At 37.6% G+C, this 14,581-nt stretch overlaps 1 protein-coding gene across 1 annotated transcript in view; it reads right to left on the reverse strand.

Moving 5' to 3' along the window:
* Positions 1 to 1,707: 1,707 nt before the first annotated feature.
* The window catches only part of ETNK1 (ethanolamine kinase 1), a 31,910-nt gene continuing 19,036 nt past the window's right edge, over positions 1,708 to 14,581 (reverse strand). The window contains exons 5-8 of the mRNA XM_048300622.1: positions 13,527 to 13,610; positions 11,737 to 11,897; positions 9,675 to 9,748; positions 1,708 to 8,568 (exon numbers count right to left, since the gene is read on the reverse strand). Coding sequence (XP_048156579.1) covers positions 8,496 to 8,568; positions 9,675 to 9,748; positions 11,737 to 11,897; positions 13,527 to 13,610 — 392 coding nt within the window. The 3' untranslated portion in view covers positions 1,708 to 8,495. The remainder of the gene's footprint in view (positions 8,569 to 9,674; positions 9,749 to 11,736; positions 11,898 to 13,526; positions 13,611 to 14,581) is intronic.

The following is a 14,581-nucleotide window of genomic DNA, read 5'->3' on the forward strand; positions in this document are numbered from 1 at the left end:
CTGTGAAACTGCCTCCAGCAGCGACTGCTGACTCTGGATGATGGTAAAGTATTTAGGCAAGTGGTGATATATCTTTCTCAATCACTATCCTTTCTCTTGTATAGTAATGATTAGATGCATTACCTTGCTTAGTTTTGCTTGTTGCTAAAGCCAAGTGCATAGATTTACTGGATGTATCATTTTACTTTTGTGTTGTCTTTATATTCATAGAAAAATAAGACCATTCTTTCTATTGGTGTCTGTGTCCTTTAAATTGCTCAATTGGCAGAACAGATGGTCAGCCAGAAAGTAGTTTCAGGTAGACACCACCTTTGGCTTCTCAGGCACATACTATTGCTCCAACAATTTTAATTATTGATCCTTTCACACTCCTAAAAATCTAAAAACCAGATGAGCAACTTTATTCTAAACAGCACAGCAAGAGACCAGGATGAGGGTAAACTGCAGATTGCTTGTAGGGAATATTAACAAGGAATGGGAAGGAAACATATATAGATATAATTATTGTATCTATTAACAATGTATACATGTTAAATATATTAACCTATAATCCTATATACATCCTAAATAACACAAATCAGCTTTCTATTGTTATTAAGGTTAAATGTGCTATTTTGAATTCACTCAGGAAGACTCCTGGGAGTGCACACTTTACATAGCTGATATTTAAAAATGATAGGTAGTGTAGTCCACTACACATGCCATTGTTTTCCCTCCTATTTTATGTCTGTACTTTGCTCTTTATCTAAAGAAGAATTAATAGCTTATTCAGGATCATCTTTTCTGTGGTGGCCTCAAAAAACCTCTTCATTACTTCCCATGGTCAACTTCTATCTCAGAGCTTACTCTGAATTTTCTGGCCAAGCTGTGAAGGAAGGATTTTTACTTAGGAAAGAAAAGAAAGATTCCAGGTTACCTTGGATTAATTCATCAACACAGATCTCCTTTCCACTGCAACTACAACAGTGAACAATAACTAGCCACAGCATAGCCATCCCTGTGGAACTTTGAGGATGTGAGCAGTGGATGCCAGACAAACACCATCTCTTGGCTCTAGGCAGCAATTCAGTAGGGATAGTAACCCCAGAAATCCAGTCATAGTCTGAGTATTTTCTATTAAATTGAAATCATAGAATGGTTTGGGTTGGAAGGAACCTTAAAAGATCATCCAGTTCCAACTCCCTGCCATGGGCACGGTCACCTTCTACTATCCCAGGTTGCTCAGAGCCCAATCCAATCTGGCCTTGAACACATTCCAGCTGATCCACAAGCAAGTGTCCAACCCTGTGCCACTGGCACTGGATTCAGAGCCTATTTTCAGCATCATGGATCAGCCTACAAAATGGTCCCCAGAGTTAAAACAGCCCTTATGGGGCATAAATTAAACTTCAGAGCAGCCCTGACTGGCCATGCTTTCCTCCTTTTCCTCAATGGCAGTGAGCTCTCCTGACAGCCATGTTCAATCTAATTCCTGTCTCCCATGTTAAATTTCAGCAGACAATGACTTAAGCCCATTTAATACGCAAAGCTGTTAACTTTGTGCAAGCCATATTCTGGCTCAAAATACTTATTTTTAGCTGCATTGTCAATCACATAGAGAGGCATGTATTTGGACACAAGTCAAAACCCTTTAAGAGCTCCTAACTATTCTGTATCAAGAGTTTTCAAACCTGGGGAAAACTAAATCATCACAATATAGCTAACAGCGCCGTTAGAAACCAACTTTATTGTTGCAGTTTGAAATTATTTACACAATATAAATCTCTTTGAAAGGTACATTACTTCATTTAATCAGAAGTAGAAGGCCTTAGAATAGTTTCAATCACATTTAGCTCAAAAGAAATACAATTCACTCCAATGAATAAATGATGCACCTAAACACCACAACATACAAGGGGCATGGGGACTCTTTTGGGGGATTACAGCGCTAGAATATGACAAAGGCTCTTCTATAAATTGAGCTTAGTTTACTCACAGGACGCAAGTGAACTCATGTTTAAAAGAACACTGAAAAATCTGCTGTAACAAAGAAAATGACACAAATTGGAATATATTCCTAATATGCTGTGGCCCTGTCTCTGCAAGTGTTCAAAGGGTTTTGGATGAAGAGGCTTAGAACCAATAGCTCTAACTGGAAGTCACACCTTAGAAAGATTGGATACATTCTCTGTGCTGAGACTATTCAAAGCACTTGTGTACAAAGCAGCAGCATTAACTACCACACTGTGATACAAAATGGTAAATGGAAACTTGCTACAAAAGAAAAGAAATCTTTCACACACTGAAGACTGGACACTTATTTTCTGATAACACTTAAGGATTACTACTACCAAAAACTTAGAAACATACACTTTTTCTCCAGTTCACACTTTATTTTATGGCATTTTATACTATATTTTTCATGTTTCTCTTCCAAGGTATCTTTCATCTTGCATTTTGAACGGGTGTCTACATGGGGAAAAAACCCAAAACCAGTTAACAGAGGAAAAACACAGTTGCAATGCCAAAAAAATAGGCTGGTGCAGGACCTGAAGTTATTTCAGCATTTAGTCTCAAAGTTTGCTTGCTAGATTTCAAGTAACTTGTTTTTCTTTCCTTTTCATTTCCACTAAGTTTCCCTCTGTGTTATCTCTCTATAAACATCAAATCAAAGATATTTGGGAAGTCCATGAATTAAATTCCACACCACAGGGAAAGTGTGATAACAGCTTGACAAATTTAGAAGGCTGCAGAAACAGAGTGTGAAACCTTGAACCAAAAATTTGGTCATCTGGTGAAGTCTGGCCATCTAAGATCCCAGTGGTCTTCAGGGCCATCCCAGTCAGTTTTCTGACATTTCCCAATAGTAATAAAACCCTTTATTAAAGAATTTTGTGCAGAGCACCATCCACACTATTAATACACAGAAAAGCTCAAAACACAATGTATTGCAAACTAATCAGCTACAAAGGTGCTTTCTTTTTTATAAATTATTTTTTGAAGAGTCTCTTCCCTCTCTCTCCAGGTTGAGTGGTTTCCTAATTATCTCTATATAATAATCTCTACAGATCAGACCAACTGTAAAAGTCACTTAAAAAAAAAAAAAAAAAAAAAAATCAAACAATGCCTTTTCAGCACTTCACTTGGATGGAGCACCTCCTTATAACCAGCCTGTGCAAACTTTTCACATATTTTCCTTCCCACTGAAGGTCTCTAAGTCACAAAGTCTGGTTTAATCCAACACATTCCATCCAGAATGGTGTGGTGTCTCACTGTTGAGAGCCCCATTCCTAAAAATCCTGTGTTTGGCTAAGAGAACATCTATCTTGCACAAGATCAAAGGTCTCGGCTTTTCCTATCTTTCACAACTATTGAAAACAATCAGTTTGCCACTCACAGTCAAAGAGGGAGGAAAAATTGTCTGCAAGACAGTTCCACACCAGCCTTGAATTTCCCTTAAGGTTTGAAAGTTGCTTTCTGATCCACTACCATAATTACAGCCTGCTTGGTATGGAAGATGACAGCAGATAGTTGCCAAATCCAGCAGTTTAGCAATCTTAAAACACAACAAATAACACAAAACATGAGAAAAAGGAACACACGGCCACCTAAAACACATACTGGTAAGACATGGTCAACCTCCTCTGCTAACTACAGGAAGAACTGCCCCAAACAAGAGATTATAGTGCCACTGGGGTTTAGAACAAAGTTTTATTTAATCAAAAAGTTACCCAATTTTAAGATTTCTTTTGGTATGAGTAACAAGAGTATTTGTAAGCTTTTTTTACGTACCAAAGGCTTTTAAAAAATCTGAACTTTATTCTGAAACAAACTTTACTCTCTATAATTTTCTCTTGTCCTTAAACCATGAGAGGAAACAAGCAAATACAGTTCATTGCTACAGCAAAAACTTGAGTTTCCAAGTGAATTATTTCCTTTTACTTACGTTACCAAGCCCATCCCTCCTCTTGACTAGTACTTCTTGGAAAAACTCATTTCCCAAGGCCTTTGTAACTTAAAAGTATCACCACAGGTAAGACATACTACGTCAAGATCATTTTGTCAGATGGAGAACAAGATTTGCAAACCAGAATTTTCCAGCAATTATTAAACACACCAGTGAGAAGAATAAACTAGAATAAACTAACAGCTTGAAGGACACTATGGAGTTCATAACAGACAATGAAAGGCAACAGTGATGAAATCTAGTCAGGGAAAAAACGATCCTTCATTATGTCTGTGTTTCCAAGGTTAAAGGCCTCTTCAGAAAGGGACTTTTTACACAAAAAAAAATTCTGATGAGAAATCATGTATGACAAAGCAGAACATAATTTTAGTCCAAAAGGACCTAGTGATAGCCAAGTATGAAAAGGAAGATTTTATATTCATGTTTACGCTAAAATAAGTAGGGTTTTGGGCACAAGGAGGAGGGGGAGGGAATCGCACACAGGGAAAATACCCCCACTGTAAGTTTTAAATACTCTAAAGGGGTACCAATAATTCTCATGTTGAGGTAAATTAATTGACAGAACTATTTGAGTGATTTGGACATTCAGTATAAGCATTTACAAATTAGCAACTAATCCTATTAGAAGGCTATATCCACCAAAAGCATTTAAGTTGAGGGACTCCTATCATAGCTACCTCAACCAGTGTCCCCATGGGAGCACACACTTCAGGAGTGCTTCAATCCAACACCCTTAGTTTAAAAGTGAACAGCATTCAAGAATGCATAGGAAATTTAAATAAACAATTTTAACAGCTTTCCCTATCCCACCAGTACTGCATATACCTCTGACACATGGTTTGCCCTATTATTAGAACTGATTTTCTGTTAATCTAAGTACCGTATAAATCTCTTTATTCCCAGAATCATTCCCAAGAGCAAGATTTCAAAAAGCTAATGAGGGAAAAAAGACACTGGGTGTCCAAGGCTATAAATGGATATCTTAACATGGAAGTATTATGCTCCGTTATAAGTCAATTTAACAAAAGAAGTCCGCACACAGAGTTAGATTTCTTCTTTACATCAAAATTTCTACAAAATAGGAGAGAATACAATGCAATACACAAGTCCATAAATGCAAGATACAGTACAATTCACACTAATTTACAAATGGTTATTTACACTGTTGTATATACATATACAGTCAGACCTGGTTAATGCAAATTTGGTACGTCCTTTTAAAAAGCAAAACAACAAGTGTCAATGAAAGTATTTAAAATTATGTGACAGGAGACTACTGACCATTCAGAAATCTTTAGTGCTTGGGTAACCTAAGAAATTAGGCCTGGATTAGCCAGATCTGACTGCAGAAATGAGAAGGAAAAAAAATCACGCTATTCTGCTTTACAAAAGCAACCAGGCCGCTACGGTCTATTGACTTGATGCTATTCCTGCAAGAATACCCAGATTAATAATCCTCTTTATATTTACAATATAGCTTTAACTACAGCAAGAATTATTAATTTTGGCATTCATGCCCTTAGTTTAACAAAGGCAACAGAGTATCTTCTTGGCAAGTCACAGTCAAAACTACTACAGGATGTTTCTAGAGCTCAGTCATTTTGTCCTCCTTCAAATATCTTCATGTTGCTTTTAAAGAGACTGAGATAAATTAAGTGAAACAAGTATATGTTCTCTAGTACCTAACTTACATTCAGAATGTCCTGTATTCACAGTTTCAAGCTACCTTATCATCTGCAATGCAAACTACTACTTCCAACTTAATGTATATGTAGATATTCCTCAGGAAATGAGGATACCCTAGTGCTACTGGCTCAAACAGATGTGGAACAAGGCTCAAGGTAACTGGGATTTCATTTTGGGAGATGTTTTACAGTATTTCCTCAGAGTTGATCACGAATGGATTTAACCTGCACTTCTCTTGAGAGAAGGCTGATGCGGAGCAGTGTTGAAGTGTCTGAAGTGAATTCCAACGTGCAAACTTAAAGCCTTGACCAGTACTGCAAAGTCAACCACTGTAACCTGTGACAGTCCTTGTGCTCCTTCAAAGTGGCTCAGGAAAAGCTTGGAGTATTTGCTACCTGCTTCAAAGTGCTTTTATGTGATTCACTCCACAAGGATGAGATTGAGCTGCACTCAGGAAAAGCTTTGGTTCTGCGGAAGCAAACTTCCACTCCTACAGTTATTGCTACTTGAGCTATACAAACAAAAATACTACTGACAAAAATTACAGTAACTCCAAACCTAAGTAGTACTAGTACCTGAAAAGGGAATGTGTTTTGCCAGCCATTGGGAAACTTAGGATCTGTCAAGTGTTGGATTTCCCAAGACCAAATGAACTTCACAGCCTTCTTTCAAAATGTTTCACAAATACAAAGCAACACTGTCAGAAATAAAGCCACTGCTTGGAAGAAAATAGTAACAAAGAGTTCAAAAATCTTTAGCAGTCTTAGTTCCAAGCACATTTTCCTGAACTTAAAGAAACTACAAGACAGCAGGGTATTACTCATCAAATGTCAATAAAGTCCATAGAGAGAAAGTACAGAAGATTAAGGTCTTCAGTGCCTTCATGAGCTCTAGCAACATCCTTGATAACTGCTACAAAGTAAATTATAAATGTCTATTTTAACTATTTGTTTCAAATCAAAGAGAGTTTCTCCAGTATAGTAGCCTCCAGCTAATGAAAATAGTTACTTCATTTCAAGTTACAAAAAAATCCCAGTTCTACCCTTTGTATAAAGATTTTTAACATTTTGACTGAATAAAAATAAAATGGAAACATTCAGAGATTATTACAAACAAGAGGAAAAACAAATCCTAAACCGTGCTTTTACAAAATAACAGAATGCCATTAGAAATGGTCTTTAATAGTGAAGATTTTTCATTCACATGAATTTTCTTTGTCCTGAATCACTCCAAGCTTTTGTAAAGCACATATGTATGTATGCGTGTACATACTATACACACATACACACACTGCCATGTGCCATAAAGCAATTTTGAATAAATATCTTTGCTGGAGTCTGCACAAAAGACTCCCCACAATATTTAGTCCTCAGGTAAGTTTGTGTTTGCATGTGTTCATGCACACGCACAGACTTTGTACATGTGGGCACTTATGTGACCAAAGTGCAAAGTTTTTCAGAGTATCATCAGAGTTGAGTTCATGCCTGCCTAGCCTCAAACTGTATTGTTGGGCTTTAGTTTTCTGCTGTGGGTTCCTTCTCATCTCCTGCCTCCCAAACCCACCCTCCCCTTTCAGAGTTAAAGCCTCTTTTCCACACAAACTTATGCATTTTTCCATTAAGTAAACATTTTCTTTTCAGTTCACATTTTGTAATCCAGACCATTCTTGGTATAATAGCTTTAAGAAATAAAGTGTGTGTGATGATCAAAGCCCCGCTGCTTAAGTCATACACTCTTCCATTCTGTCCTTCAAACTGGAGGCTTTGAAAAGCAATTTGCTGACAGAAAAAAAAAAAAAAAAAGAACCACCAGACATACCAGAATCTGCACAACTACAGGACCAGGCATTTAAGACTTAAGAATCTAAAGTTAGAAGATGACAAAGCAGAAAGTTGTCATCAATACAGGAACTGTAAACCTGTGTCTTGCTCCCCCATGCAACAGGATCTCTGCTCTCCTATCTCCAGTCCAACAGTCCATTCTGCCACTGAAGCACAACAGATACAGACACCAAAATAGTGTTCAAATATAGAATCAAGTTTCAAAAAGAAAGAAATTTGGAATAGTGGTCTTTTGACTTTAAGAGGACACTTAATAAACAAGCAGCTTTCCCACAGAAGTCAGGGATGTCCAGCTAACAACAGTGATTGGTACAATATCCTCAAAGAATCTTGTGGTCACAGAACTTGAACATTTCTACAGCTCAATCAAGAAGAAAAAAAAAAAATCAAAATGTTATTTTATCATTTCAGCAAGCTGCTTGATTCTTGTGCAAAAGAAAAGTACCATCATATGGAAAGCTACCTTTAAAAAAAGAAAAAGGGAAAAATAAAGACCATCCTAACCATTCTCCCTAGTTATACCACACTAGAGATCACACAGATCTATTGTCACTCCTTTGACTCGTAGGCCTCTAAAATAATAATTGTCTCTGACATGTCTTCTTTAGCGTAAGTTAATGCAACTTCAATAAAACAAGTTGTTAAACGAATCCTTTGGAACAACTTCACTATCTGCACCCAACTTTAACAAAAACTGATGAAAGCAGCAATGGAATCATGTTAAACTTATAATAAATAATTCACATACAACATATGTTAAATTACAAAGAAGGATTAAATTGCCATTTCTACAACTTTTTATAGATTTAGCAAGTTTCTAATCCGTTTTATATCAACAGCAGTACGTATGTTCTTCATAATAAATTTAACATTGAAGGACTGTCTAGAGGCATTATTTATAAAGCAGGAACCACCAAGTGAGCATTACAGCACTTCAACAAATGTTTAGCTTTTTTTCCAGTATCTGTTCTCAGAAAAGATTCAGGGGTTGTCTATCCACTTGGTAAGAGTCCTCCTCTTCATTACTCAGGAAGAGTTAACGTCATGACCTCCAGTTTCATTTTGAAATACTGGTTAAACCGAACAATTGCATACCTGGTCAAAAGGAGAGAGACATTCCAAGTTAGGAACAGCTAACTCTCCACATGACAACAGTCATGTAGGACTAGTCAAAATTCCACTGACCCCAGCACTCTGTTTCCAAAATTGACTCTTAGCAGCTGCCAAAGGAAGAAATTAGGAACAGAACAATGACGATATAGTACTACTTCTCCACCACCCCCCACTCTCAGCTTGCAAAACAGCTGCTGCTCCAGGATTATCAAAGTAGTGGTTTTGTGTTTAATTGTTCTTGATGGACTGTCGGACAACTACAATGCCACAGAAATTTGATCATGATGATTAAAACAAACGTGTCAAAGCAGGTAAGTTTTTGGGGTTTATCACTGGTGTTTTTACGTCATCTAGTGGTGACTGCGAGGTACTGCAGCCTGAAAGAATTAGGAATCCACATCGGTCTTATTTACAGCAATGACATAATTAAGCCCAGTAAACTGGCTTAGTCAGTGCAAAAAATTCTAAAGTGGGACCTTTTACCAGGTAAAATGATGAATTTTATCACCTCACTCAGCCCCTAATGGAGAAATTAATTCCTCTGCTTGTTGCCATGAAAGACCATTTTAAGAAGGCCAAAGACACAGGTATCTACCTGAAACAGAACTTAACATTCATTGGTTGTACAAAGACTCTTTAAAACAAGAATAGCAACTTCCAGGATCAACACTCCATGCAATAGGTCATCAAGCTCTTTTGTACTTTATCTTTGATTCTCACTGTTGGAAATGTAGGTCTTGCATCTGAAAGACAGCACACCTCACTGACCAACTTGGCTTTTATGTCTTTGTCTCCCCAACAAAAAAACACTTAATGCCCAAAAAAACATTTTGTTCTTTGCCTTTTAAACCATGTGTTTTAGCCCAGGGACACATAATTTAGAGAACTTTCAGCAACAAAAAAACACTGACAGACAGCTTTTACTGCCTTGTTTTCCCTTAAAAATGAAGAGTTTTATTCTATGATCACATAGGTCAGGTGTGTTGCTCAGATTTCAGTTTCTGATAGCTGGGGTGTTGGACTAAATGGCCCCACAAGTCCCTTCCACCCTCTAGTATTCCATGATTGTACATAGCAAGCACACTTACCCTAGAAAATCAAAGTCAATGGTGGAATATTTGGCTTGGATTAGAGCCCACAATCCCCAAAAGAAGTGGGAAGCCTGAAAGAAAAAAAAAATTAGCACAAAAAAATTTACCTTATCTTAAATCTAACATGTAAACATATCCTCACATAAAGACAAAACATTATCTATAAGAGAACACTCAAAATCCTATCTTTTTGTAAAGTTATTTGATCTCTCTTTACCAAAGAGATTTATAAGCAGTATTTTAGAATAAATTACCGGCAAGCAGAGGAGGAAACCCATTGGACTCTAACTCCCCATGTGTCATTTTCAAGAGAAACAATGTTGCATTTATAAACTATGTCACCTATTAAGTAGATTGTTGTACGACCATATACACTATGCTAAAAAAATGCACAGAAATGTAACTACCACCTCTACTGCTGCTAACTAAATTTGTATTATTCCACATGTATTGAACTCCACTGCAAACAGGAAATTCTTTTTGAATCTTCAATTACACCCTTAGACCTCTATAATTACACTCGCTTTTACTGCTCACTTGGACAAAGAAATATGTAATGCTTTAAGAAAACCTCTAACTCATCAGCATTTACACAAATTTGTCATCTGTTCCAAACTTACTTCTATTAGGAGTCCAGAGAAGTAGTCTGGAGGCCTCTGTTTACTTTTAGATTGAAAGTATGGGTTATATTAATGATATGACTGTTAATATACTTCAAAATGAACATGCAATGGCCATAAGCTTGACAGTATCCTTGTGGAAGACATTTCTGGACACCCAGGTTACAAGTGACAGACTTTGAACTTCAGTAAATGACTGCTCATATTAATTATCTAAATGGCTTCCTGAAGCTTGCATGTAACACTTGATCAGGAATTTAGAAGATATCCATGGACACACCTGAAAATGCCTCAAAATAGCAACTAATCTATGTCCATGTGAATCTTGTACACCTAGTTCAGCTAACTGTGCCAGAGAGTTGCAGTTCATCATTTTACATCAACAACCATTAACTTTATGTCAAGTTTTCCCTTAACAAAGCTTCCCACATGAACTGACGCAAGTATCACACGGTGTTCGTGCATCATGGGTGGTTTGTAGGCAAGTCCTGACCTGTTCTCTAAACACAACTCTATGCTCTTAAACATTACTATGACCATTGTTTAAAACTGACAAAACAGTGCTATATATTTTCAAACAGACCACCAGAGTGCTTAATTACGGCTCTAACTTTCCTAAATGAATAGGACAGCAGAATTTAACAGTAACAATATTTGAAAAGAATAGCAGCACACAAGCTGCTGTTTTTAAAGCTTGCTTAATAACCATCTTCCTTGTTAACTATACTTCCTCACCGCAACCAGTAGCTTTTGCCAGAAAATGGAGGGTATTACAGTAACAGAAGTGTGCTCAAATTAGTAGGAAAGAGGACTAAAATAAGGCCAAAGTGGCTACTTTAGCCTTATTCCTCCTACAAATAGCTGGGAATGTTATTCTTCAGGAGAAAAAAAATACAAGCACTTTTGCTGTAACATTTCCAGCCACATCACCTAGACAAAACAAGATCAGCAAGAGACTCTAGAGTGACCTATTTATCTGTAAATGAAAAAATAAATAAAATCAAAATAGTCTAGTTTAACAGAATTGTTACCACCTTATTTTAAAAACAGCTTTTAAAGTTTGTAAGTCTTCATGAAGCACTACTTTGCTCTTCTGTCTTCTCACCATTACAAGCAAAAGTTCAACAAAGACCCACCATAAGCTGTGGCCAACTTAAACTTGCCAGACCAATAAACAGCCAACAGAAATCCTCACTCAAAGCTCATCTTCTTGTTTTCTGAATGCCCAGTGCCTCCTCCACTAGGAATATTCTACACAGAATTTTTAATATACATCAGAGAAGCAAGTTTCCATAGAACAGCGAAGTTTTATTTCTTATGGAAGTTTTCTCTACATGCCACAACACTCAAATTCAAGAAAATAGCAACTACATTTGTTCAAAGAGTATCAGGTTTCTCTTCATCATTCAACATATTCTAATCCAGTGTTTGTTACTTACCAGTGCAAACTGATTGACTTGGACATACAGAACTTCAACTTCTTTTTCACTGACTTCTGTGCCAAATCCTTTATATTCTTTGTAGGCCTCAAGGTAAGATCTCAGCCATTGCTCCTGTAATTTTCTGTTAGGATAAAGGCTGTAGTCTACCTCATTTACTCCTAGGAAAAGAACAGAATACTATTAGAACCTTATGTTGCATTAAAAGGCCATTAGAAACCCTTTAGTACTACTATTAGTAGTCCATTACTGTACCCCTTCCCACACAGGAACAGATTGATATTGTCAAATATCCACATTATTACTTTGACCTGGCCTTATAAATTACATCTTGACAAGAATTTCCCACATACAAATCAGTGTTCTGCATTAAAAATTTATGTTCTCAGCCAGATAGAGTCTGCTTGTGTGTTGGGATTCAACACCTTGGCCTTTGAGAAAAAGTATTTGCATTATGAAACAAAAACCCTCATAAATAGATCAAATATTACCTATTTTGTGGGAAAAGAGACTGGTATGCCACAATATACCAAGCTGAATCCAGATGCATATCCAATTATCACTAAGCTCACGTTTGAAGAAAACTTATAATAAGTCTGTCTCTCTCCTCCACCGGTGATTGATAGAATGAGGAGCCCATGACGCATTTTTATCCTATTTTTCTTCCTACACTGGCGGTGCTTAGTCACAGGCTATAGAGAGTCTGCCAGGAGTCCCAAACCTGGGTCACAGTTCACTCCCATTACCACTCTCAGGGAATTTGGGAATTCTCATTAATTCTTATATTATGAACATTGCAATCCCCTGGCACCTAAACTCTTTCATGTGTTAGATCCACCTAAATTTAGCTAAAAAAAAAATTCAGATTTTTACTGGATAGAGAATAAAAGTGAAGCACAACTGTTCTTCATAGGAAAAAAATGTATTTGTTCATTTATTCTTCTTACTGATGTCAGATTTCAGAAGTATAAGGTGAAAAATCAAAAGCTTTCAAATATAATTTTGTAAAAGAATTTAACTTGCTTTCCAAATGTTTAAATTACCAATTTTGCAACTTAAATTACCAAGTACACACTCCGTGTTTTTTTTAGTTATCTAAACTTAACACTGTTTGTGAAGCAACTGGTAAATTAAGGCTCCTCATTTCACCACAGTGTACTTTCTGTCTGCACTAATCATTATGTAGGTTTTGCCTGCTGGCCCATGCTCTGAAATAATACAGCATACACTTGAGGTCATTTCTCCTTTATGGAGTAAGAGGAATGGGCATGCACTGTAAAAAATTTCAACTAGTTAATAAATTAATCTAAAAACATCTTTTTCCTAAAATCCCACCTTTTTCCTATGACATAGTCTTAGTCTTTACTTCTCATTTTAGGACAGGCCAAGTACTTAGCGCACACCTTCAAAACCACCAAAAAACATATAATACCTGCCTTTTGCCACTGTGGAATCACACAGAATATTGTCACTATATACACCTCTAGTGTGACATCCACAGTATTTCACTACAGTGGGCTGCCTCTGCTGTGTCACTTCACAGAAGGATAGGGTGAAAGCTGTGTGTTCTCTACTTATCTAATTCTACCAGAACTTAGGACATGATGTTTCTTTTTCTGGGTTAGAAGACCTGCAGAGGAAGGCCATAACTGGCCTGCAAAATGAGACATCAACACATTCTGATACCATGAGCTGACAGCTGTAAACATGTAACTAGATATACAAAGAATGAGTTTGTTGGGGTTTTTAATAAAACCAGTCAACTTTTACCTCTGAAACCCAATTCCTACCTGCAAATTCATTGAAGTGATTTCCAATGTCATAAGCCAGATAGTTGTACCCAGAGTACTCATAGTCTATGAACTGCACATCACCTATGTAAGAGACAACAGCAGCAACATCAGAGTCCAGATCAAGTCACAGCCCTAATCCTTTGGTGTCCTTTGAAGTTTTTTGGGGAAAACAAACCACATTCATCTTATACCCAGTTGCGCGCACTCAGATGTTTCAGGGTAAGACTGTGATTTCTACGATATGAGATATTTAAGGGTAAATATTTGTTGCAGCGGGGATTACTGCAACAAGCATATTTCAAACCAGGAGTCCCGTGGAAACGAAGTATATATGGACAGATTCGTGGTAGATGTTTCAGAGATGTTTATTTCTCCACCCGCATGGCCGGGGCTCAGCTCAGGAACTCCGCAGTCATGGGACCCCAGGGTCCTTGGCCACACCGGGGAACCCAAATCAACCAATGGGAAACAAAGGTGACCAGGGGCAGGGAAACCCCGTGTCTCCCCTCAGGGCCCCTCTCCCAGGGCTCCATGGCAGGGGAGGGACCCCAACATCTCACCCGTTTTATTTTAATAAAAGGAGAATGAAAACAACTGGATAAACATAACAAGAACAGTTTCAAGACAAAACAAGCCACCCTCCTGAGTCTTTAAATGTCCAAACAGATTCTGTGGAACATCTTAGGGCTGACACAAGGGAGACAGAACTCTCCGGGCATGTTTTGTGGGGAAACTGAGGCAGGAGAGGGTTTAATTTCTTCCCTCCCGCTTTTCATCCCCCCCTCGGTAGTGGAGAGGAATTGTAGGGAAATGGAATTGTATAGGGAAGCCATGGGGTGAAAAACGGGTTAGGAATAAACTGGGGATAGGGTAAACTTAGGAAGGGGTTCATATTGGGTATAGGGTAAAAGGGGAAAATAGGCTGTGGGTAGGGAAATTGCAGGGATGGATATTGTTTATAATTTTGTGCATAACGGCTGCCTTTGACTGGAATACCTCCAGGCCCAGTAACATTTGCTGCTTGTAAACCCTTCTTTCCTTGCACTATATCA

Source organism: Corvus hawaiiensis, chromosome 4 (assembly GCF_020740725.1).
Source record: "Corvus hawaiiensis isolate bCorHaw1 chromosome 4, bCorHaw1.pri.cur, whole genome shotgun sequence".
NCBI lineage: Eukaryota > Metazoa > Chordata > Aves > Passeriformes > Corvidae > Corvus > Corvus hawaiiensis.